Below are 25,078 nucleotides of genomic sequence, written 5' to 3' on the forward strand. Positions count from 1 at the left end.
CAAGGAGGCAAGCAGGAAGCCCTGCTATTCTGTTTCCCTTTTGTTTGGCAAGCCTCACCCGCCTTTAGAAATACTGGTCTGTCAGGGCCACCTTAAGGAGTGCCACCTTACGTAAGCTCCACCCCGAGCATATTTAATAAGCTGGTGCAGCTTAAATGCCCCCACCTCTCTTACCGCTGCCCAGCTATGGCTGGTCTGCTCCGGGCTGCCGCAGTCTGGGGGCCGTTTCCCTGGAGGGGCTACTGCTCCAGGGTAAGGCAGGTAGGCAGGGGAAGCCCCCTGTAGGGTGGACTCCCCCCCCCCGTCCCTCCCCCCCGCCCCCTGCCCATGCCAAGCTCCCACCAGGCTCTGTGCTGCCCCAGCACCATGTGACCTTGAGCAGAGGATCAATGGGTTGTGTGTGTCCAGCATGGGTGATGAGTGAGATAGGCCAAGGTTCCCACAGCTGTAACGGGTGGGCCTTAGGGGGGCCACCTGCAAGGTTTGTGGGCTGCATGGTACCCCTCTGGGGCACCCAAATATACACATATCTTTTGAAATAGTGCCTGGGAGGCCAAGACTTGGGTCCTAGGCCAGGCTCTCCTTGACTTGCTGGCACCCTCTCCCCATCTGTCACACTGGGAGGAATCCCTAGAAGGGCTCCAACCCGACGCGCGCCCAGGCGAAGTGGAGTGGCAGTGGGGGCACTGCAAGTTGGTGGCAACAGAGCTTTTGCTTCCTGTCCTTCCTTTATCAAGCTCCGCATCCCTGGTGTACCAGGCTGGCCTTTAAGAGGGGACAGAGATGAGTAACATTTGCAAGTCACTCAGGCAGGACTGGCTACATTATGGAACCCTGTTGATGCCTCTTTTTGTAGAGAATCTGGTTCTAATTTTTATCCAGGGGGCACTTTTTCTGAAGTGAAACATTGGCTCCTGTGGTTGTCTGGAAAGGGGCTCCCCTGGAGGGCGGATCTGCTGCGGGTGGGCCCACTGGCGAGGCCTGGGCCTGAGGGGTGGTGTCACCTGGTGAGGGCAGCGGAGGCTGGACACGCTGGCAGCCCGTCCCACTCCAGCCCCACCTGTCCCACCTGCCACAGGGGTGGACCTGTGGCCCCAGGCGCCTGTGAGTGACACTGACAAAGTGTTTCTTCCCTGCAGGGCAAACTCAGCAAGGACTTTGTGGAGGCTCTGAAGGCGATTGTGGGGAGCCCCCACGTGTCTACTGCTGCTGCAGTACGGGAGCAACACGGGCACGACGAGTCACTGCACAGGTGTGGGGGCCTCTCCGAGCGCCTGGCCCCTGGGGGTGAGGGCTCTGGGCTGGCTTCTTCCCCACCCACCTGCTCTAGGGTTCTCTGGCCTTCTCTCCTCCACACGCTGGTCCCACGGTGCAGCCCCAGGCCCTGTCTTATCTCGGAGATCCTTGAAATGTGAGCAGGACCAGAGTCCCATGCCCCCTAAACTGCTGAGGGTCTCATTCTAGGTGCCAACCTCCGGACGCCGTGGTGTGGCCCCAGAACGTGGAGCAGGTCAGCCAGCTGGCAGCCCTGTGCTATGGCCAAGGCATACCCATCATCCCCTTCGGCACTGGCACTGGGCTTGAGGGTGGAGTCTGTGCTGTGCAGGTACGTTGGCCCCTTCCAGGCCAGACTCTGGTCCCATTGCACTTGTCACAGTCGTGGCTCCCTCCACCACCCGCAGCTTGGCTGCCCAGGCCCCGTCCTCCTTACCAGCTTTTCTGAGGCTCTGGTCTGGCTGCTGGGAGGTCAGCTTCAAGGTTGGGGTCCTGGGGGCTGTGGCCTGGCGGGAAAACTAGGCCAACTGGCCCCTTGGTACCCCTCCCACCAGGGCGGCGTCTGCATCAATCTGACTAACATGGACCGAATCCTGGCTCTGAATTCAGCAGACTTCTCTGTGGTGGTGGAACCCGGTGTCACCCACAAAGCACTTAACACCTACCTGCGGGACAGTGGCCTCTGGTTTCCTGTGGGTAGGCTGGGACTTGAGGCCCTTCCTTGGGGCCCTGAGGGATCCCTGGAAGGAAGACTCTTTCTGGGGTTTCAGGGGACCCCTCTGTCCCCAGGCGCCTGCCCCAGGCAGCCTTCTGTCTTCCTTCTGCTCTCCAGACCCAGGTGCAAACGCCTCTCTCTGTGGCATGGCAGCCACCGCGGCCTCGGGCACCAACGCTGTGCACTATGGCACCATTCGGGAAAATGTGCTGAACCTGGAGGTGGTGCTGCCTGGTGGGCAGGTGCTCCATACGGCGGGCCAGGGCCGCCACTTCCGGTAAGCACCCTCCACCCACAGGGACTAGGGCCTCCTCCGCAGCTGGGCCAGACTTCTGAGCCTGCGGCAGCGGACAAGGCTGCTGTACTGGGATCTGCTCTTCTTGCACGAGGCCAACGTGGGCTGTGCCAGGGAATGTCTGCCGTGATGGCAGTTTGGGTTGAGGGGGCCATTCAGATCTCAGGCTCAGCACCCTGCCTAGCAGGGGCCTGGGGGACAGCGCCCCAGTTTCTAGCTCCAGGCTCCTGACCGGAAACCCGTTGTCACGTGGCCTGGGTACTCACCTACCTTGTATGTCCCTGGGGGCCCAGGAAGAGCGCAGCTGGCTACAACCTCACCGGGCTCTTTGTGGGCTCTGAGGGGACACTGGGCCTCATCACAGCCGCCACCTTGCGCCTGCACCCTGCCCCTGAGGCCACAGTGGCCTCCATCTGCACGTTCCCCAGTGTCCAGGCAGCCGTGGATAGCACCGTACACATCCTCCAGGCTGCAATACCCGTGGCCCGTATTGGTGAGATGGGAACTGGGCAATCCAGGTGGGCTCCCCCAGGAGAGGCCCCATCGGAAGACTAGCCCTACCTCACCTGCCCTCTCCTTGGCCCCAGAGTTCCTGGATGAGGTCATGATAGAAGCCTGCAACAGGCACAGCAAACTGAACTCCCCTGTGGCGCCCACGCTCTTCCTCGAGTTCCATGGCTCCAAGCAGGCACTGGCAGAGCAGGTGCAGTGGGCAGGTATGCAAGGTGCTGTGGGGTAGGGCACACAGGCTGTCCAGAGTAGTGCCTGGTGTCAACTCCCCTGCCCCAACAGAGAAGATCACCCAAGACAATGGAGCCTCCCGCTTCTCCTGGGCCAAGGACGCAGAGGAGCGCAACCAGCTCTGGGCTGCCCGGCACAATGCCTGGTACTCGGCCCTGGCCCTGCGGCCGGGCTGCAAGGTGAGCTGGGCTGGGGGGAGGTAGGCTCCATGGCTGAGCCCATGGACCCTTTGCTCAGCCCACTACGCGGATGTCCAGATAGCAGGCCAAGGCCCACTAGGGGCAGGACTGTTCCCACCTAGCTGTTTCTGTCTAGAGGGAATGCAGTCATCTGCCAAACCCCGGGGAGGGAGCCTCTGCATTGAGCCAGGCTGTGGGCGCAAGGAGTGGGGGGTGTGGGAAGTGGAGGGATGACCCTGGCCAGGGTGGGGAGCAAGGAGAGAGCTGCGGCAGTCTGCTGGCAGTGCCCAGAGGAGAGCAAGTAGGTTTGTGTGTGAGGCTGAGCCCCCTGGGACCTTGACCACAGGGACCCCTTACCTCTAGGCAGAGGGTGAGGGAGAACCTCTGCCCTCTGTCCAGGGATATTCCACTGATGTTTGTGTTCCCATCTCCCGGCTGCCGGAGATCCTGGTGCAGACCAAGGAGGACCTGAAGACCTCAGGGCTCACAGGTTCTGCCTGCCAATTGCTGGAGTAGGGGAGGAGAGGGCGGAAGGGGGCTGGGGGCAGCAGCTCTGTCGTCTTGCTCCCCCCCGCCCCCCGCAGGAGGCCTTATTGGACACGTGGGCGATGGTAACTTCCACTGCATACTGCTGGTAGACCCAGAGGATGCTGACGAGCTCCGCAGGGTTCAGACCTTTGCGTACCAGCTGGGCAGGCAAGAGCAAAGCCTGGGCCAGGGAGATGAGGGAGACCAATGGGAGTGGGAGGAACACCCAACTGATGGTCTCCTCTCCATGGCTTCCCAGGCGGGCACTTGCACTCCACGGGACATGCACTGGGGAACACGGCATTGGGCTGGGCAAGCGGCAGTTGCTTCAGGATGAAAGAGGTGCTGTGGGCATGGAGATCATGCGGCAGCTCAAAGCCACACTGGACCCCCGAGGTCTCATGAACCCAGGCAAGGTGCTGTGAGGGGCTCCGAGTACCTGACCAACAAGCCCCCAGACCAGTGGAACATCCTGTCTGGACTCTCTTCATGCCACAGATCAGCTCTGCTTTTGCCTCCTACCTGGAGCCCAAGGCCAGAGGAAGGTGAAAGAAGCCTGAAGGCTTCGCTCTCTCCTGGTGAAGCTGTTTCCTCTCTGCCCTCTTATACAGCCTGTCCTGCCAGTGTGGCTCGCCCCAAAGACTAAGATGACTCCCTTCCATTCAGGCTTCCCCACTGCTGGGAGCCTGGACAAAGCCTGAGGAGCGAAGTACCCTTAGCTCTACTCCTTCTGCCTGCTGCCATGCAGTGCTTTCTTTGTGTGGGATGGGACCTTGAGAGTTCTCTTTGAGGCCCCCAAATAAAGTGGAACCCCGCCTGTGGCTGTGTGGAGATGAGCAGGCAGCACCTGTGACTGGCCTCCTGCACCTGTTCCTACTCCCCCCCAGGTCATTTGGCCAGTGACACCCTCATCCCTCATTTCAGACCTGTCCTCTGATTTACTGCACCCTGAGGGGGTGCTGGTGCTCAGGCTACAGGTGAAGGTCACTTTCAGGAACCCAGGTCCCTGTCCCAACTGCCCTGCTGGTAGGAAGAACCTCAGGGCCTGAGGACTTGCCCATGGCCAACGTCACTATGACATACTCCCCCATTGAGCCCCAAATGGGCCTTAGAACATTGTGAACATATTCTTTAAGCAGCTGCTACCAATCATGAGAAATGGAAGTGAAATTATTCTCCTCATAGCACGCCTCTCCAGGGTATTGTGCCATACGCCCAGATCTCTTGCCCTGTAAGAATCTGTCCACCAGGTGGCGCGTCCCCTGCCCTGAGATCCCAGGCTAGAGCTAGTTTGGGTTACTTGAGTTGTTCCCCTTAAGCCCACGAGAGGGCGCCTGACACCACAAACTCAGACATCACAGCGTCTATTGGGGCAGTGGAGCCCAGCAAGCCAATCTCTAAACTCTCCACCCCCCTGCAGGTCCCAGGAGCCTATTGTGTGGGCCCATCTCTCACCCTCTGGCTCCTTAGGAAAAGGGCTTGGCCAGCCAAGCAGGGGCACCCTCCTTCTAGCCTTACTCTCTGTCCCAAGCCACCTCTGAGCTAGTTGCCCACCTCCACCCCTCAACCCCTCTTCCCATCAGCCGTTGAGACCCTGGGCAGAGGCAGCCCATTGTGACTCCTGTCCTTGGTTCTAGGAACCCTTCCTGTGTCGTTTCTGTCCCCCAGCTGTCCTCGATGGGAGCAGTAGCTGTGCCAAGGGGCGGTGTGGGGCGAGTCTCTTAGCTCCCTCCCCAAACCACTCCATACAGGTCAGCCTCGCACATTCCACCAGACCCACCCTGTTCAGCAGGAGCAGCCGTCCCTGCTAGGGGCAGGGTTCTCCTCTGATGTCTCCCACCACCTGGCAACTAGTCGGTGCTCAGCAAATGACCATTTCCCCACAATATTTTTATTAGGAAAAATCCCAAACATACAGAAGAGTTGAAAGAACAAGCACACTGTTCACTAATATATCAGCCACTGAAGATTCAACAATGAATCTTTGTCCTATTTGCTGTATTTCGGAGAAACCCATTTGAAACGAACCTATCTCTCATTCACCTACGAATTTCACCATCTTTCTCCTAAGAATAAGGACATTCTCCTAAAAACCTCAACATTAAACACTAGTAGATGACTTTATACTAGTGAGGTGCTCCTGTCCAGGAAGCCCGGCGAAGGGAGTGGAGCTGACCTTCGGTTCCTGACCATCCCCTCCCCCTCTGAGAGCTGAGGGCTGTCTGGATGGAAAACAGATGCGCTTCACCTGGGAGACCCAGGCCCCCATCTCACCCCCAGGAGCTGGCAATCTAGGCCTGAGTCTGGAGGACTGCGTTGTGCCAGTGGGAGTGAAAGTCGCTGGGGATGCGAAGGGGGTTAGTATCAGCCCCGGTTTGGGCTCCAGCCCTGCCCCACCTGGCTCACAACCACTCAGTTCACCCAGGATGCCTGCTGCCAAGGACGCCAGGCCTGAGCAACTGAGGTGGGCATACAGCCCTCTGCCTGCAGGCCCAGGGGTCAGGCAAGGAGATCTTCTTCAGGACCAACTTTGCTGGAGGAATTAAATATAGAACAGGGAGACACAGTTGCCAGGCAGAAACAGGAGGTGCTGTGAATAGAACAATGCTCTTTGTGTTGTGGTACACGGGAGCCTGCTAGGCATGTGCCAGGGGCTTTTGGGCAGACTTTCTGACCCTCACGGTGACCTCTGTGCATGACTCGGTCCCCCCTTTCCATGTAAGGAATGTGAAGTTCAGACAAATGAAGTCATTTCACAAGACCAATCTGCGAAGTAGAGGAGCCACATGCAGAGAGTTTGGAGCCCATGTTCTGGCCACCATGGCGATCGCTGGTCCCCAGGGTCTCCGCCTCAGGTCTGACTCCAAGGCCCAGGCTCAGACCCACATATTCTTCTTTGGTATTTCTCGGAACGTGCTGAATGTGCCTGTACCTTAGCTCACACTTGCCCACCGGTGCGCAACGCCCTTGCCGAGTAGGTGTTTCAGGAAGCATCTGAAAGAATTCTGATGGCTGCAGAGCCAGGGCCTGGCGGGGTCAGAGCCCACAGAGGTAACAGCAGACGGAGACCTGAGAAGCGCAGAGGTGTGGAGCCGTCTCCCTCCAGAGGTTTCCTTCACAGGCTCTGTAGGAGGCTCTGGGACGCTGCTCCGGGAGCCTGTCTGGCACAGGGACAGAGGCCGGGCGTGCAGTTACCCACTGCCCCGAGCTTCCTGCCCAACACGAGCTGTGCCAACTCTTGTGAGCCTTGAGTGGCTCTCAGTTGGCTTAGTCCCAAAACAGGGCCTGTTTCTGGGCTTCAATGAAGCATGCCCATGAGTCAGCACTGAGCAACAGGCAGTCAGGACATGGGACGTGGGACGGGGAGGGGGAGCGGAGGATGAAAGGGGGCAGGTGGGTGGGGTGCTGGGGAGAGCCTGTTAGAACCCACATCCTTGCAGCTTCCAGTGGCTGCAAGATCTTCGCCTCTGCAGATCTTGCAGAATTTTGTTACAACTCCACAGGTGATGGCAGGTTGATTCTGTGATGCTTGAGAGGGTTAGTAAACCTGTGGGACTAGGGTTTGACCTGCCACATTCCCCTGACCCAGGTACGACCATGCTGAGAACCCCATCACACTTGCAGCCCCAAACAGTACCTTGAAGGAAGGCTAAGGAGGTAGGGGAGGAGGTAGGAGACAGGGTGTGCAAACCCCATTTCCTGATTGTGTAACACCATTAAAATAAAGTCACACAATGCATCTTTTATTAGACATTATTTTAATACCATATCAAAACATCTTGACTAATGAAGAAAGCTTTTCCCCAAGCTTTGAACATTTTTTAAACATTTTATAAGGTGTTTTTTTTTTTTGTATTTTAATATATAAATACAGAAACCTATCTTGCATGGGCTGATGCCACGTGTGAACATCAATGGCTAAAACGTTCTCAAACAGAGTGCCTGAAAACGGGTAGCTGTACATATTCCTTTAATAAGTCTTTTGTTTAAGTTTTCTGGAAAAAAAATCCACAAGGGTCTAAGAAAAATGTTCAGGCATTTTTGCAGGACACTTGTGATTGTTAAGTCCTCTGAACTGACCAGAACCAGGAGGGAAGAAGGGAGAAGACTCAGGAATGGTCTTCCATGGGTTTTTTGTTTTTTGGCAATGAAGTCAAGGTCTCAGGGTCCCAAGGGGAGAAAAGTGCAAAACCAAGCCAGAAAGATGGACAAAGAAAACCAAGGCAGAGTGGTCAGTGATGGACAGGGCCGAGCTGACGGGGCACTGGGCACAGGAGGGCCGTGCGAGCGGGCTCCCGTACCATCAGAACGCGAGCCCAGCTCTGTTTGTTTCTCTCACCAGGTGGGTTCTAGCTGGGTGGCAGACGGCAATCTGTAAACGTCACAGGGGAAAACAACAGTCGACACTAGACTTTTTTTTTTATGTTTTTTTTTTTTTTTTTTTGTAAACACTTTAGAGACAGACCCACAGTGCCTTTCAAAGGTGAAAAAGAAAATGCCCTTTCCCTCTTGGGATGAGGCGTGAGAGAAAGGATGGCGGTTGATTCTTTTCTTCTCTCAGACTCGTGGCTCATCCAATTTGGTGTCCTCAGGGAGCAAGGGAGAACCATTCTCTGGAAGTCAGTGCGGTAGGGGTGCCCTGTTCCCATTGGTATCCCCAGCTCAGCTCTGCCCCCGTGTCCGAAGCCTCCTCTCGGGAACGAGGCTGGCTGTCCCTGTGTGGACCACAATACGTGAGTCGTGCTCCCATCGGGCTGAAGCCACCCCCATGCATCCGGCCGAGGCCGGCCTGGGGCGCCTGTGGTTCCAGTCCTGCCCGAGAAGGCGAGCATCGTGCGGGAAGCTGGACTCGCACTCCAGCGCCAGGCTCCACACCCTCTGCCTCACTCTCACCCTTGCTGTTTCTTCTCCCCACATCCTCAGTTTTTGAGGTGAAAGTAAAGAGCAAATGTCCCTGATTTGTCTTTCATCACCAGCTGTTCTGGGAGTTTACTTGGAACAAATAAAAAAAACCTAACAAAGAACAAAAGGAAACAAAAAACAGAGAGAGAGAGAGAGAGAGAGAGACAGAGAGAGACAGAGAGAGACAGAGAGAGACAGAGACAAGAAAGAAAGGTCCCAAACCTTTGGATGTGAGAGGAGGTTGAGTCAGGGCTGTGGTTTCCCTGCTTCCCAGAAAAAAGGAAGTGCCAGCCCAGAACTCAAAAGGGACAGGTAAGGTGGGGGGACAGGAGAGGATGGTCGGCAGTAAAAGAGGGTGCCCTGGGGAGGAAATGGAAGGCTCCACGGGCGAACATGTGTGCACATTTTGGGGAGGAAGACAGCTGACTGGCCTGCTGTGGAATCGGACCAGTGCTGGGGGTGGGCGGGCTGAGTCTGGCCCACAGGTCTCAGGTCCACCTGGCAGCGAGCATGAGGGAGGTGGCCTGAGGCAGGAAGAACCAGCAGCGGACGATCGCCGATGAGTACTGCAGGGGACAACGCACTGTCCCACAGACTGTTGTTTAGTAAGTGTGACGTTTATATGGGGATAAGAGGCAAGGACTTGCCCTACCCGCTCAGCAAGCACAACGCAGGCACAAACCCCGGCCCAGGGCTCGTGCAGCTTCTCTCACCTGGCACATTCTAAGGGGCTCTGCCTGAACCTTCATCAGGGAGATTCACCCTAGACATCTGGGATAGACGGGTCTTTCCCCAAAGAATCAACTGCACTGAGCAGGTTTTTCTTCGTAACTGTGCAAGGTTGTCTCTCTTAGCCTTCCCAGAATCACACTCCTGCCATAGAACCACTGACTGATAAGGTGCTCTCCTCCCGGGGATGTGTTCAGGGCAACTCAGCCCCCACCCCCAGGCCCCAGAGCGAGACCTCCGAGCCTTGAGCCCGCAGCACCCCCAACCGCCAGCTCACCTTTGAGAGGAGTCAGCAAGCAAGCCCAGCAGGTCAGTCCGCAGGGTGTTCTGGACAAGATCTGTTCACTTCAAACCACGAGTCTATGCAGCTGAAGCAGGAGGCGGCAAGGGGAGACACGTTACCGCTGACCAGGCCGCTCCTTAGAGAACTCGCTCCAAGGGTCAGGTTTCTGAGCAGGGGTTTCCTAAATCTCGCCTGTGAGGACCCCAGGGGAAAACAGGCGTGTCCCCAGATACCCACTTTCCGAAGCAGGAAGGAGGCAGAACGCCAAGATTGACCTTGGCCCAGCCCGGGCAGCCAATCTGGCATGGTGGGTACAGGACTGCGTGGATCCGGATGTTGGAGGAGAGGGGCGTGTGGCCTTAAGAGGGATCAAGACTTAATCTGCGTAGAGCCCAGGAGGGTGAAACAGCTACTAGTGAGCAGGGGAGAACGCAGGGCAACTAGTCACTAGCCCTAAGGCTTGAAGGGCAGGAAGTGGGGCTGGAAGGCTGGCCATTACTCTGACTCAGGGGACCTCAGAGAGCCCTCTCCTGGGTCAAAGGAGCAGCTTTGAGGTTCCCTCCCCAGGTGGTGATTTCTTAGGAAACCCCCAAGCCACCGGGTTCAGCTGGCTGTGACCAGCAGCCAACTTCGAGCCCTTCTCAGAGAACAGCCCTCTGGCTTAGTGACACTGCTAAGGCGAGCCAGACAGTGGGCTGGCAGTGAAACCCTGGTCTCTGGTGTTTACAGAAAGCACCGCCTAAATCAGAGAGGAAACGGAGATTGCTCTGAGACAGCTTTCTGATTTGTAAACCAACATCTGGGTATTTTTAAAGATAGGCTCCAGACAGGTAACTTGCATAACTGTCCCCAGGGCTAAAAATTCCCTTCTTCTGGTTCTGGCTGGTGCCTGGCCTGGAGCGCTCTGTGCTGGGCCTGGACCAGACCCCTTCCTCCAGGTCAACCTTGAGCCTTGCCCGGCATCAGCTATATCTGCGTGCAGGGCACCACGGTTGCCCTGTGGCCAGTGGCCCTGTGAGTCAGGCTCTGGAAAAGCCCGTGCGTCAGAATGAAGCTGAGGTTCGAGGAGCCAAGAGCAGGTGGCAGCCACAGGCAGCACAGAGCGTCCTCCCATCTTGGGTAGGGAGGTGTCTTCTTTCCAGTTGGAAACAAGAACGAGGCTCCTGCTGGAGCCTGAGGACAAATCTCGGCCCGGCTAATTATAGCAGTTTTCAGTGCTGTGGCCCCACAGGTAGTGGCTATTCCTGCCTCTTGGCTCTCCGAGGAGAAGGGGCGTGTGCAGGGGCAGCAAGCCCACCCCTCCCCTCCATGCTGCCTCTCTTGCACAAATGAGGGGCCTCACCCCATGGAGCACAGGGGTCCATGGTGGAAAACAGGCTTGGGAAGATGGAGGAAGAATCAGCCTTCCAAAGAGAGGACTCTTTGGCTCTGTGGGATCCTAAGTGCCTCCAATCTGTGGAGCTCCCCAGGGCTCCCCATCATCGCCCACCATCCACGTGGGCCATCAACTCAGAAGAGCAGGACCTCCGGCCATCAGGCTTGGCCCTGTACTCAGCACGCCTGCTGGCCTCTGCCTCAACCCCACTCACGTCCCAGGGGGAAGGGAGAGGGGACAGTTGTTCCACAACCAAAGGGAACAGAACGGCTAGTGGTGAGGGTCTGCCGTTCTCCCCTGTCCGCCACGAAGGAAGGGGCCCTCTGGGAGCTGGGATGTGGCTGAGTCGGCCCTGCCGTCCTCTCGTACCTTTTGTGATAAATGCACAGGCAGGGCAGCCTGGCTATCGTGTCCCCCTGAAGCAGCTCCTCCAGGCAGATCACACACTCACCCGCGTCTTTAGTCAGCACATCATCTGCATAGGGGAACAGGGGAGAGTGGGAGAGGGTCAGTCACTAGCAGACAGGTGACCAAAAGCAGGCAGGGGTCTAGAACTGGTGGGGGCTGCCTGGGTCTCTCAAAGTGAACAAGGCACTGTGGGGGACACAGAAGCCCAAGAGGGACCTGGGCCTGAACGCCCTCACTGCAGAGACAAGACATTCATATCACATGTTAATTATGCAAAGACAAAATGGAATTAATCACCAATAAGTCATCCAGGGTTAAAGTTAGGGGGTGTGCAGAAGGATAGATGTGTAGCAGAGGCCGCATCAGGCAAACTATTTTTCCCTGAATAGACTTTCCCCCTGAATATACACAGAGACCAAGTGCACTGATTTCTGGTTTGGAAAAATATGGTGATGGGCAGAGGGATAGAGTCACAGTATGAGGTAAGAACGAATGGAAGAAAGAGGTACTCTCGCAAATACTTGTACATGTTTGTCAATAGCAGCACTATTCCCAATTGCCAAACGGTGGAAACAAATGCCTAGCAACTAATGAACGGATATCCATGTAAGGGAATACTACTCAACCACGAAAAGAAATGAAGAACCAACACATGCTACAGTATGGATGAACCTCAAAAATATTACTAAGTGAAAGAAGCCAAACACAAAAGGTCACCCATGATAATCATTCCATTACATGAAATGTCCAGAACAGGCAAATCCATAGAGACAAAAAGTAGATCAGGGGCCGAGGGCAGGAGGGGATGAGGAGTAACTATTTAATGGTAAGGGTTTTTTCCTTTTTGTGTTAAGAACACTTAACATGAGATATGCCTTCTTAACAAATTCTTAGGAGCACAGTACAGTCTTAATCAGCTACAGGCACAGTGTTGTACAACACCTCTAGAACTTACTCATCTTGCATAACTGAAACTTTACACCCACCAAGGAGCAATTCCCATTTCCCTCTCCCCTCAGCCTCTGGCAGCCATCATCCCGCTCCGCAGTTCTATGGGGCTGACTATCTGAAATAGCACATAGGAATAAAATCATGCGAGACATTTTCTTTTAGGGTGATGAAAACATTGGTAACTACACAGACATGGTAGTTGTACAACACTGTGAATGTTAGAAATGCTACTAAATTGTAAAATTCAGTTTAAAAAAGAAAAAGAGGCCTCCAATCCCCACACAAAAAAATGAATAGAAGGAAGCTACTGCACACCACAGGCTCCAGCAAAGCCAGGCCCAGAAAAGCCAAGCAGAACAGGAAGAATACCACGGCTAAGCCAGCAGTCCTTTACTAAATTTCTATGACATTCTGGGCACTGGTGACTCAGTGAGTAAGCCACCGACTCAGGATGCAAGAAGCTCATGGTCTAGCAGGAGAGGCTGAACAAGAAAATGGAAATGAATAGCCTAAGAATTTCTAGGATGTCTTATGATGCATATAGGCTCAGGTATGAGAGGTATGAAAGATGCCTAATCAGGGTGGGGACTGTTCAGGGCAGGATATTCCAGGCACAGGGAACAATATCTGCACACCTGGGAACTGCAGGAGGTTTCCAGACTCCTAGAGCCACGGTGGGTAGGGGCATGAGACCACACTTGTGTCCTGCTGTGGTACCTGGGTTTTACCTGGTTCACTGAGAGGTCCTAGAGACCTCCTCTGATCACATCTGGTCTCCAGAAACTGCGGGGGGAGGGACTGGAAGAATCCACTGATGGGCATGCACTGATGTGAAGGCCAGCACAGCAATGCAGGGAGGGTGAACTCAGGCCTGCACCTGCAACGGGGACAGGGAGAGGGGAACGGTGCGCTTGCAAGGGCAGCTGGGCAAATGGTAGGCACTTGTCTCTAAAAGAGGAAACCCGGGACGGGGGAGAGAAGCATGGGAAGGAAGCGATGAAGTCAGAGCTGGGTGGGAGGTGCCAGCCAGGCATCTCCAGTGGGACACCCTAACGGGAATTTCTAGGAGTCTTGTCAAGGCTACATCTGGGGTTCAGAAGAGAGATGTAGGTGACAGGTAGTAGATGTGACATAAAGCGACTGTTTGGGAAGAAAGTTTAGATTGAAATATGAAGAAGGCAGAATACGAACCTTAATATTTGAAAGGCTGGTGAAAGAAGTGAAGCAAGCAAAGGTTACCCAGGTCTCAAAGCCACAGAATAACCAAGAGAGCAGGTACAGATGGGAAGAAAGGAAGGCTTAAAACAGGATCAGTTCTCCACTACTAAGATTTTAATTGTTCATGAGCGCTCTCCATGATGCAAACTGAGAGAGCGAGAGCGAGAGCGAGTATGTGTGTGTGTGTGTGTGTGTGTGTTCACTTGAGGCTCACAATCTTAGGAGCCAGGCAGGGCATGTGATGGTGCTCCCACTTCATAACAAATATACTGAAGCCAGAAGCCACCCTGCCTAAGTCAGAGGGCTCATGATCGGTCTTGTAGGCCTAGTGCCTTCTAACTGGTGTCCTCTGCTGTTTCTCTGTGCCCTCTGATTACTTGGGTGGAAAGAGAAATATCTGGGGCCAATAAAATGTGGATTCTTCATGGTCTAGAAGGCTATTGTGACTCAAAGCCCCTTACCATGAACCCCGAGGAAAAAGCCACAGATAAAACTGAGTTAGTCCATCAGTTCCCATGCATATAAGTGCATGGAGATGGGAGAGAAGTCACTCTCAGCTTCTCGGCCACCGGACCATCTGTGGTCATTTTTTCTGTCTGTTAACCCAAAGGGCTGCCTGAAGGTTCCTGGGATGGGGCTTGGAACCTGACCCACAGGACGGCCCGCAGCGCTCACACCTAGCGTGGTGCCCAGAGGGCAGCCTCTTCCCACGGCGGAAGGCAGGGACTTGCCGGAGTGGGCCGCACAGAACTTCCTGGCCTACTCCCTGGGGCCCTGGAAATCAGCAGCTCCCAGAAGTCTCTGGGAGCCTAGCAGGGGAGAGGAAATGACTGAGGCTGACGTTTGGCTATCAACTGGTTCCTGTAAGACTTCCACATGCTCAGATGGGAGCCTGCTGCCCACTGTGGGAGGGCCTCATGGCACCAAGCCAAGGACGCTGGGCCTGATGCAGGTTGAGACCACTCTGTAGATGGATTCAAATGTCCCTTGGCATCCCCAGGTCCCCAGAGGAGAGGGCTCAACCAACGCTTGTTGATGAGAACTCAGGAACAAAGCTGTGCATTCTGCCTTTCTCTTGCTGCCTTTCAAGCCCTTTCCAGGCATCCTGATATCCTAGGGGAGGCCAATGTCACTTGCCAAGGGGGAGTTTGGAAGTGTGTTTGGCTTGGCTGTGGGTGGTACAAAATGGTGCCAATGCCTGTCCCTCCAACCACGCCAGGGAATCAAACCAGCGTGGCGGGCAAAGTTCTCGAGTCAAAATGGGATCCCCAGAAATGCTGGTGGTAAGGAAGCCCAAAAAGGTATAGTTACATTTCTGCCGTCAGCCAGGAGGGAAGGCTGACAGTGTGCAACTCACAACCAGTAGCTGAGCGTGGGACTGGACATGATACATTTCGCCTTGTGCCTGATGGCAGGCAAAGCCCTCCCTGGCGGGAAGGGAGATGGGAGCCAGGAGGAGAACCCCCAGCAAATGACTCAGAGACACAGGCTCCACCCCCTGGCCTTCTTCCCAGCGTAGGTGTGGAAGAGCCTGGTCTTGCAGAGCTGCTGGTCTGGTCTCCTGGGGCACAGCAAAGGGCAGTGTCACCAACACCAGGACTTGCCAGCTCCATTCCTGGGAAATCCCTAGGCAAAGGGGGATTTCTTTTAGCAGAGAGAGCTTCCCTACCCCAACACCCCAGGACAGTGAGGTATGACCCAACTGCCTTGGCGTGCTGAGGTGGGCTGCTATGATGACCGCCCAGAGGGTTGCAACTTACAGAGGTGCCCCACAGCAACCCCACCCAGGCCCCTCCTTTGGCCTCCTTCCCTCCCACCCATTCCTCATTCTCCCAGCAGCCTGGTCTGCCAATCAGCAGATGCTGGGAGCACCCTCCTCCCCCGTCCTGTAGGAGGGACACCCAGACAGGCACCTCTACAGCCAGGCTGAGCAGCTGCCACAGCCTCCAACAACAGCTCCTGGGCCAAGACCTGGTGCCTCCAGGCCCAAGAAAAGGCATTTCCATCCAAATGCAGGGTCTCAGTAGAGACACAGGCCAAAGCAGCACCAGTTACTCAGGTCTGCTAGCTCGGCTAGGGGTAAACTAGCAGAGCAGCAGGCATTCCTGCTTTTAGGGGAGCCAGATTCCCTGTCCTTTCAACCTTGTATGACATTCAGCATTTCAAGAACCCTGAAGCTGGGGACAATTACCTCTGGCAGGTAGGAGAGGAGGGCAGTCAGGACCTTAAAGAAGCAGGGCATGGAGTCTGTGCCCCCAAAGAAAGCCGAGGGGAGAGAATCTTCTGGAGCTCTCTGAGCACCACCAAGCTCTCTTAATACCATTGGAAAAGGAACCTGCCACACACCAGAATTTCCCAGGGTCAAGAGCCCGTGGCTGGTCCTGGAACCAGGGGTCCCTATGCTTTCGAGGGGCAGTCGGGCATTTGTTATGCCCTCCCCTCCCCTGCTTTTGACTCTCTTCTATTCATAGCAAAATCAGGTCCCCCATCTCAAGGTTCACTCTGCTAGCTGAGCAATATGTTGGTCAAAATTTGAGTGCCTATTCTTGAGTTCCCCCAGTCTCAGAACCACAAACAGATGTTAGAAAGGGAGAGAAATTAGAAGGCCCATTGGAGCTGACCACATTCACCCACAAAAATGGGTCCTTCCAGTAGGGGTTAGTGCCTGCCCTGGGAGCACAGGTTACTGGTCTTCGCCTTTCTCTAGAGCTCTGGACAGACCAGTTGAACTAGTCTTGCCTTTCCTAAATGTCGTGTGTGTGTGTGTGTGTGTGTGTGTGTGTGTGTGTGTGTGTGTGTGGTTTTGTTTTGTTTTGTTTCTTTAAATCTGGCAGATGACTACTGGAGGCCTTCCAACCCACGCTCAGGCCAACCCTTATAATAAGAAAAATACTACTTTCTATCCTGCCTCATTTAGGAGGTTTCTACTTTTTTTCCTTTGGTGGTTAACTAAATTTCATCTTACATAACCACTGTAAATTTTCTAAAAAATTCTCCACTTGGTGCCAGCAATTACAGAAAGTCGGTGTGTGCGCGCGCCCGCGTGTGTAGACGGGAATCTGCAGGGGAGTGACCGGGAGCTCGAGGGAACCTTCCTCCGCAAATCGCACTTCTTCCTCCGCCCACTAGGAGAGCCTCATCCTGTCCCTTCCACGGAGTCTGAGAACTCCACTTCACAGGCTCTTTTCCCTCACTTTTTTTTTTTAATTTAGAAAAGATAAAGTGAAGCCAGGAGGTTGGAATGATAAGAAATCATGGGTAAAAGAAATTACTGACAAAACCAAAATAAATACCCAGAGGTCCTGACTGGGGGCTTTGGCCTATAGACCCTGAAAGGCTTGTACTTTATTTGAACAAGAACAGGACCTAGATCAGCCCTGGAGACTTCCACTCCATATACAAACGCTAGGTGGCTGATGCCTTCTTACCTGGACAGTCTAGGTGTCTTCAGAAAAGACAGACAACATGTGGAGTTCAGCCACAAGGCCACCTTTTCACATGAATAGTGCACACAGAGGGGTCAGACTACTATTTCAGAAGCACCTTCATCACTTTATGACAGATTCCACAGATAGGACCCATGCAACTTGCCCTCTCTTTGCCTTTGGTAGCAAAAGACTGGCTTTTGCAAAGGAGATCCCCGAGTTTAAAGTCTATAGTACACACACACACACACACACACACACACACACACACACACACAGCCCCCCAAGGAGGTGGCTTTCCAATTAGAGGAGGAAAATAAGGGGACCAGAAGGAGAACAGCCACAGGGATGCCTCAGGTCGGTCGGACAACCCCCTCACCCTCTAAGGGCGCTCGCCCGCCGAGTGCAGCCTCTGCAGGTGACCTGTGCTCAGACTGAGCTGCCAAGCCTGCTCTCCTACAGAGGTGATGGTGAAATGAAAGGAGGGTCTTTGCTGATGGCGGCCGGCAGGCAGGAGACCTATGGGCAGCACCGGGCAGATCTCTGGGATAGAGCCTGAGACCTTCCCCCTTCTCCAAATGGGGCCAGTGAGTACTCTGTTCTTAGGTGGCCTCCAGAGCACTCTGTCCTCCACAGCTGCCTTTGCGAAGTTCTCCCTGATGACACCAAGAGCCCAGTCCTCTTGGGTGAGCCCACTCTGAGGCTGCTTTGTGTTCCTATGACACAAGACAGTGTCTACAGAGATCTCTCTCAGCGACCCACGGGACAAATAGCTGTCTTCATGAGGGCTCTGCACAATGCGGAACATAAGCAAACCCAGTTTATGAGAGACAAAGAACAGAACAAAGCGGAGCTGAAGCAGCCTCCAAGGGACACACACTGGCAACTCTATCGGGAAGCCCAGAGTGTGCGTGACAACCGATTTGGACACAGAGCTCGTCAGTCCCCAGGGACAGGGAGAGGCTGTCCACTGGGGAGAAGAGGGCTTCCCGGACACCAGGAGAATAAGGAGGGAGAGAAACACTGGGGATAGAGACAGGGCCACAATCTTCCCTGCGGCTGGTCCTCCAACCTGAGCAAAGGTCACCAGGCTGTGTGTAGCTGAGACAGGAGGTAAGGGCCTGCCCGCACACATCCAGTCTTTTGGCTGAGCAAGTAAACAAGAGATGAGACAATAGCAGGATGTGCTTTCAGGAGAAGTGAGTGGATCAGAATTGTCAGGTTCATTTCACAGGAAAAATCTGGCCTCCCCAGGCTAATGCTGGGTTGGGGAACGCACACAGCGGGGTCTGGGGAGGGAGGGCCCAAGGAGAGGTCTGTAGAAAGTCTACCCAGGAAGCTTTCGCCATCAGGATGGGGGCAAAGCAGTCCAGGCTCACCTCCCGTCCTGTCCTCAGACTCCCTGAGACATCACAGAACTCTTCCTAAGACTGCTGTGACTTTAATCCTAAAAGGCGGGCCCAGTGCCGAGGTCGGGGTGCACCCCACTCAGATCCAGTGCCTGTTCTTGTGGAAGAGGCACAGTCCGCTGATGAACGTGGTTTGAAGGGCAGACTAAGCACATAAGAACGGAAACCCAGAGAGCCGCCGGCAGCACAGGGTGCACGGCACTAAAGAGAAGCCCATCTGCTCTGCAAAAGGACAAGAAGCCTGTGGATGGCCTCACCTCTTTCAGGGCTACTGTAACTTCCTGAGCACTGACCATGTGCTGGGCTCTGTGCCATAGGGTTTTACATGTAATATTTACCTTACTTTATTATGACAAAAATCCTATGAGCAGGTATTGATACTCTCAGAAAACCAAGGCTTTGCTAAACTAAGCAACTTGTCTAGGATAATGTAGTCAGTAAGTGGTAGAGGCAGGCTTTGAAGTCAGGTTAGCCAGACTCCAAATCCTTACCCATGGCACACCAGGCAGATGTTGACACCCCTATTGTCTAGAGGCGCCACATTATGGGGATTTGGGCTTCGTGGAATCCCTGGCCTGGTTTCCTGCCCCCTGCGTATTCACTGCTCAGCTCGGAGGCAGCCTCCCCAGGAGGAAGTAGCATGGCCTTGGTAGAGCAAGCAGGTGGCAGCTCAAGTGTTTTTATTCGCTAGGGGGCATCCACATATTGCATTTATTCTGCCGTGGAGAGCTGGGGCTTAAGCACTCCATGCAACCACTGGCACAAACTCTTGTGCCCCCGGGAGAGGTGGCACACCCTCCAGACCCTCTGCTGTCAGATGTGAGAATGGGCAGGAGCTGTATCGCCCAACCAGGGGTCCAAGGAACCAAGGGGTCTGAAAAAAGGGCAGGGGGACTGAATGACCCAAGAGACTTCCTGGTACCATGGACGTGACCCCTGGGCCTGCCTTTCTTGTCCCATTCCTCTTCCTCTCTGACTGGTGTAGTGAGACTTCTGAACAGTCAGGTTTCCCATCGCCACTACGGAATTCCTGCCGGAAGGCGGGTAGAAATGCTACTCAGAGCCACACAAGGCTGGGAAGACCTTCACTCAAGAGGATCCCAGCCAAGCCCTTACTTACCATTGTAGGAGAGGCGAGGTTTGCTCAGACACATTATAAAGTGCATTTCCATCTCATCGGAAGCCACAGACTTGGAGCAAATGGGGCACTTGAAACCTGAAAAAGACGAAAACAGAATGAAATGTTTTCTCCGAACCAAGTATATTCATTATAAATGTGGATACTATTAACTGACTATAGCCATGTGGGGCCAGAGTCAACATGGAGAATTCAAATTAGACACATCCTAGACTTGACTTCTCCTTCATTAAATCACCCAAAATTGTGTTATTTTATTACAGCTCCCAACTCCCATTTTTTTCACTAGTGCTCTCCCGGTCATATGCCACTCGCTGAAATTTATCAGAAGTCACTGACAGCTCGTGTGAGCTTTATTTTCTTTTAAGTCCTTTCTCAAGGAGGCCTAAGGGGCACAGGGAATGGGCAGGCATCAAATGGGGGCAACTAAATCATCTGAACAACAAAGCACTGAACACCCTTCCACCTCACATCGCTTAGTTGGGTATCCTGTGGGAGGAACTGCTACTGTCATCAGCACCTCCATCTCTCACTCAGAGCACCTTTACCTCCTCCCTGTGGCTAAGGCAGCTGTCCTCTGAGAGCGTGCAAGCAGTGGGGTGGCCCTCCAGAGCGCTCCCAAATGCCACGCGTGCCTTGGCCACATGCCACTGAGAGTAACAGCTGTTTCACCACACCAGGCGAACACGGGGTTCTGTTTCTAAGTGTGGACTGCTTACACACCCAGGGGGTTTCATCAGAATTCTATCAGTATTGGAGATTTCAGTTCAGGCTCTTCTGAGCTGAACTCCACTGAGCAAACATAGTCTGTTGATTTCTTTTTTTATAAACCATTTTTTATAGATAAACACAAATAAATGGCTTCCAATTTCCCCCCATTTTCCTTTTATTGAAAGTACTTCCAAAGGGATTCTTTTCCATTCTACCAAAAAGATCCAATACTATTAAAGAAATTGTTGTTTTGGCTCTTCTGTTAATTTTTAGTCAAAATGTTCCATGCACAGTTTTGTTGGATGCTGGCAATGTGTATAAGCAACATTTCTTACAAAACAGATAAAAGGCTGAGGGTCCATGCTTCCTGTTAGCTGCTCCAGGAGGGAGGTGATTCCACACCCGCACCGGTGCCTTTCCTCTCCCTGCGGCCTGACTCCGCTGCATGGAGAGCCCTGCACGCTGACGGCTGGTGCCGTGGAGACCGGAAGCGAGCCCACTCCCCTATTCCATGTAGCTCACAAGCACTTTGCTTGAAGTCTTCTCCAAACCTTCCTCTCTTCAGTAACAACTCCATGAACTATAGGACCAGACAGAAAATCCAGGGTCTGGTTTAATACGGACAGAGTGGGCTTCGGAATCTAGGGCCTAGACCTGTACCCCCGACACCCTTCCTCAAAGATCTAAGCAACTCAGCATCTCAGCTGAAAAGCCTTACAAGAGCTATCAATGCAAGAACTCTAGCCAAGCTCTGAGAAAGTGCTGTATTTTCTGATCTGTGTGGTTATGAATCCATTCAAAACAAAAGCAGAAGACTGAAAATAAACGTGGTGGGAAGGACCCATGCCCAGATTCCTGGTAAAATTGGATCTCAAACGCACCAGGCTGATTCTTTCCTTATCCAGTTTAGAAATCTTCAGAGCTACACGTGTTACATGTGTGGTGGACAGGTGAACCATAAACTTGGGTCTTGTAGAAGGAGGATGTCCTCACATCCAACCTCATGCTTGTGCCCTGCAAATAAACCTATACTTACATGAAATAACAATCCACAGGATGACCAGCCATTACAAGATTGTCTCATTTTCTTCCGAGACTGGCTCAGCTTCTCTTCTGACTGAAAATATCACAGTTTTGCAACAGTTTAAGTGACTACAAGACACTTCCACTTTAAACTTGTTAATAAGCCAGCACTGTCTGCAGGCTGCAGGCCCAGGGCCGTGAGCAGGTGAGGATGATGTGACTGCCCTGGACCAGGCCTGGACACAGTCACTGGGAGGCGTTCAAGTGATTTGTTACTAATAAAAAGCCTTACACCTCACACATTCTTCACTTCCCTGATAACTTAGAACAGATTCATGGTTATCCATGTAAGAGCCTCCGCCAATCCCTGCATCCCGACGTGATTCCTTGAATGAAGGAGAGGGGGCCGAGTTATAGCTACAGCGCTGGGAGGTAAGCCACCCAACAAGGTCTTTGAGGGAATGTCACTGAACATTTATATCCCAGAAAAACAACAAGTTGAGACTCAGAGGCTTAGACCAGTCCCTCATTGTACAAATGCAGAAAGAGCCCCAATGAGGCCGTCAGGGCAAACTGAGGGAGTGGGGCTGAGACTAGAATCAGATTTCTTAGCTCCCGAGCTGAAGTCCTTTCCATCAGAGGAAAGTTGTTCACAGGTGTGATACTGTGATTCATAATAAAAGATATATACTTGGTCTTTGTCCCATTTCTGGCACAGAGCTCCTAAAACCTTTGGAATTTCCTAACATCCTAGGATCAGTAACATTTGATCTTTTATCATCCTTTCCTGAAATAGCTCCAGAGTGGTAGGGTGAAAAGAGTGTCTTTGTTAGTCATAACAAGCCTTTTTCAACCACACCAGTTTATACGAATGAGGTGACTTTTAGAAAGTCCCTCAGTAAACTAGGGATAGGGGCTGGCTGTCAGGGGATCCCAGAGCTGATCAGAGGACTGAAACATTGAATTCCGCCCCGCCCCCAACCTCTAGGGAGCGGGGAGGGCATTGAGTTCAACCACCAATGGCTGATGCTTTAATCATGCCCATGCAATGAAGTCTCCATAAAAACCCCAAAGGACAGGTTTCAGACAGCTTTCCAGGTTGGTGACCACAGAGAGGTTCGGGAAGAGTGGTACCTCTGGTCAGGGCACGGAAGCTCTGGGCCCTTTCCCCATACCTTGTCCTGTGCATCTCTTCCACCTGGCTATTCCTGAGTTATATCCTTTTATAATAAACTGGTAGTCTAGTAGTGAAGGGTTTCTTGAGTCCTGTAAGCTGCACTAATAAATTTAGTGAAAGTGAGGGGGGGATTGTGGGAACTCTGATTAACAACCAGTTGGTCAGAAGCACAGGTGACAACTTGGACTTGTAATTGGTGTCTGAAGGGGGCGGGGGAGGACTGAGCCCTTAACCTGTGGGATATTATGCTCTCTCCAGGTAGGTAGTTTTGGAATTGCTAGGTGATGCTGCGAAAACATACCTCCAAACAGGGTTTTAGGAAAGAGGTGGTTTGGGAGGGGTGCCACTGTAGTAGGAAGAGACCTACATTCCAGCAAAAGCAGGGTTAGTACCACTTCGATCACAGCCTCGGGATTGCGGGGGAGGGGTTGGCTCAAGACATAATTCAAAGTTTATTATGTAAGTGGGAACTGCCAAGATGTCCTGGGTTTTCTAAAAGGCCTGAAGACCTTGACAATAATCTACCCTCTTTGGACCTCAGTCTCCTCATCTGAAAAACAGTCATTTACTTTATTCCTGCTAGAAGCAAATGAGTAAGAAACCTGAAAGCATGCTAAAAATCAGCTAATCAAATGTATGTGGTGTTCTCATCATCACACATGGCAGAACTTGACAAGGAGGAATGAATAGGAGGGCTGGAGGAAGGATCTGGGAACTGAGAGATGGGGTGTTGGAGCACAGGGCACACAGGCCATGACCATGCATACTGCTAGGGACCCTGGCTGGTGTGGCTCAGTGGACTGAGTGCCGGCCTGCGAACTGAAAGGTTGCCAGTTTGATTCCTGGTCAGGGCACGTGCTTGGGTTGCGGGACAGGTCTCCAGTCGGGGACATGTGAGAGGCAGCCAATGGATGTATCTCTCATGCATTGATGTTTCTCTCCCTCTTTTTCCCTCCCTTCCTCTCTCTCTAAAAATAAATAAAATCTTTGAAAGGAAAAAAAAAAGGGTGCTGAGGGTAGGCAGTGGCCATCCTTGCAAGTCCTATCTCGGCTTCCCTGAACTTCCACAACACCTTATATGGCACTTTCCATACAGCTGCTGTGGAACCATGGTCCCTGTTCAACCTCTACAGTACCCATTCTCACACAGGATGATAACAGGTCACATTCATCGAGTCACTGCTCTGGGCGGCCACTCGGCTGTACATGTCTTCTCATTTACATAGTATGAGTGAGATTTTGCAGAAGAGGTCATCGAGGTAAGTCACTTGCCCAAGGGAACCAGCCACAGAGCCAGAGCTGGCACACAGAACCCAGGAAGTCTGGCCACCCAGTGTGTATCTCACGTGCCAAGCTGTGAGACTAGTGAAAGAGAAGTTACACAGCAGAAAGAACCTAAACACTACAGACACAAGTATCACGAAATACTAATTTCAAATCTCCCATGTTGTTCCCATTTCTCCTGAAGTACCCACGATCCTGGGTAATTCCATAAACTGAAACAATGAATAATTTTTTTCTGGGAATTCTGTTAATATGGAAGGACAGAGTTCTCCTTTTCACTTAGCACATGAGCCTACAGCACTGGTTATAAGATGCTGAGCTTGGAAATTACCTTTTAAATGGAAATTAAAAGGCCTAAGGTAAGAAAATGTAAAAATATGGAGAACTAAGGGGAAAAAACTAATGTCTTTCCCACCTTCTTTCCTGAAAGGTCATCTGGTGATCAAGATGGATCCTACTACTCTACTGTCCCAATCTTTTCTTGTAATCGTACAATCACAATTCAGCACCAACAGCCCTATGGAATGATAAATACTATGATGTTTATGAGCTATCTAAAGGTTAAGATATTTAGGAAATTGATAACATTTTGGAAAAAAAGTCCAAATCAAATTAAAGCCAGCCCTGCAAACACATATAAACCAAAGGTCTGCAAAGTCATCCAACTGACATGATTTTGTTAAATTTCATGAGACCTTCAGCAGCACCCAGGAAGAATGTATAAGAGATCCCTGTTTTTCCCTGAGCAAGTGACAGGTAGAGTCTCCAGGAGACCCCCTAACTGCATCTGAGCCTAGACCCTGCCTGTCGCCCTGGAGGCCAGGTGAACAGATAGTAAGCAAGCACACCCAGCTGCCTTCCTCTCTGCGATCTAATTTACTTTCAGAGGCACTGCCCTGTACATGTTGTATCTTTACTATTTTCCATGGACAAAGTGAAGGGTCGGTGAACCAAGAGCCCAGTTCAAGGTTTTACAGTTAGAAGAGCCAAGGACAGTTTGATCAGCCAGAACCCAGCTGCTGCTTCCTGTCTTTCAACAGTGTCCTGCCTAAGCGGAGAATCCTCAGCTGGACCAGAGACCAGGGAACAGAGCTCCCAAGACAACAAGCCTGCACTTGCCACCCAGTGCAGTCAAGACCCATGTTTACTGTCAGGTCAAAGAGCAAGCCCACTGGTAGGTAAAGCAACAGTGACCCCAGAAACTCTCACAGGGTCATGTGCATGAAGCATCTTCCTGGGTTGGGTTAACTGGGCCCCTTGGACTTCATACAAGCCCTTCTATTTGACAGGGCAACTGGGAAGGACAGGTGCA

General features: G+C 52.8%; 2 protein-coding genes across 3 annotated transcripts in view; one reads left to right on the plus strand and one right to left on the minus strand.

Annotated features, from left to right (window-relative positions):
* The first annotated feature begins 167 nt into the window (after positions 1-167).
* Positions 168-4,579, plus strand: LDHD (lactate dehydrogenase D). 2 transcript variants are annotated; one of them, XM_054579179.1, is made up of 11 exons: positions 168-261; positions 1,140-1,252; positions 1,465-1,606; positions 1,830-1,971; positions 2,108-2,267; positions 2,579-2,778; positions 2,873-3,001; positions 3,078-3,205; positions 3,605-3,695; positions 3,790-3,901; positions 3,993-4,579. In XM_054579179.1, the coding sequence occupies exons 1-11, from the start codon at positions 187-189 to the stop codon at positions 4,156-4,158; spliced, it is 1,458 nt and encodes a 485-aa protein (XP_054435154.1). In that variant the 5' UTR covers positions 168-186; the 3' UTR covers positions 4,159-4,579. The 2 variants fall into 2 exon arrangements, with proteins under 2 accessions (XP_054435154.1, XP_054435155.1); XM_054579180.1 differs by having other exon boundaries at positions 168-252.
* A 2,895-nt stretch (positions 4,580-7,474) lies between these two features.
* Positions 7,475-25,078, minus strand: part of ZNRF1 (zinc and ring finger 1) — a 90,315-nt gene continuing 72,711 nt past the window's right edge. The window contains exons 2-5 of the mRNA XM_054579183.1: positions 19,554-19,649; positions 11,392-11,497; positions 9,642-9,732; positions 7,475-8,448 (exon numbers count right to left, since the gene is read on the minus strand). Coding sequence (XP_054435158.1) covers positions 9,675-9,732; positions 11,392-11,497; positions 19,554-19,649 — 260 coding nt within the window. The 3' untranslated portion in view covers positions 7,475-8,448; positions 9,642-9,674. The remainder of the gene's footprint in view (positions 8,449-9,641; positions 9,733-11,391; positions 11,498-19,553; positions 19,650-25,078) is intronic.

Source organism: Pteronotus mesoamericanus, unplaced genomic scaffold, assembly GCF_021234165.1.
Source record: "Pteronotus mesoamericanus isolate MK-2021 breed Mesoamerican mustached bat unplaced genomic scaffold, CSHL_Meso_final contig_52, whole genome shotgun sequence".
Classification (NCBI taxonomy): domain Eukaryota; kingdom Metazoa; phylum Chordata; class Mammalia; order Chiroptera; family Mormoopidae; genus Pteronotus; species Pteronotus mesoamericanus.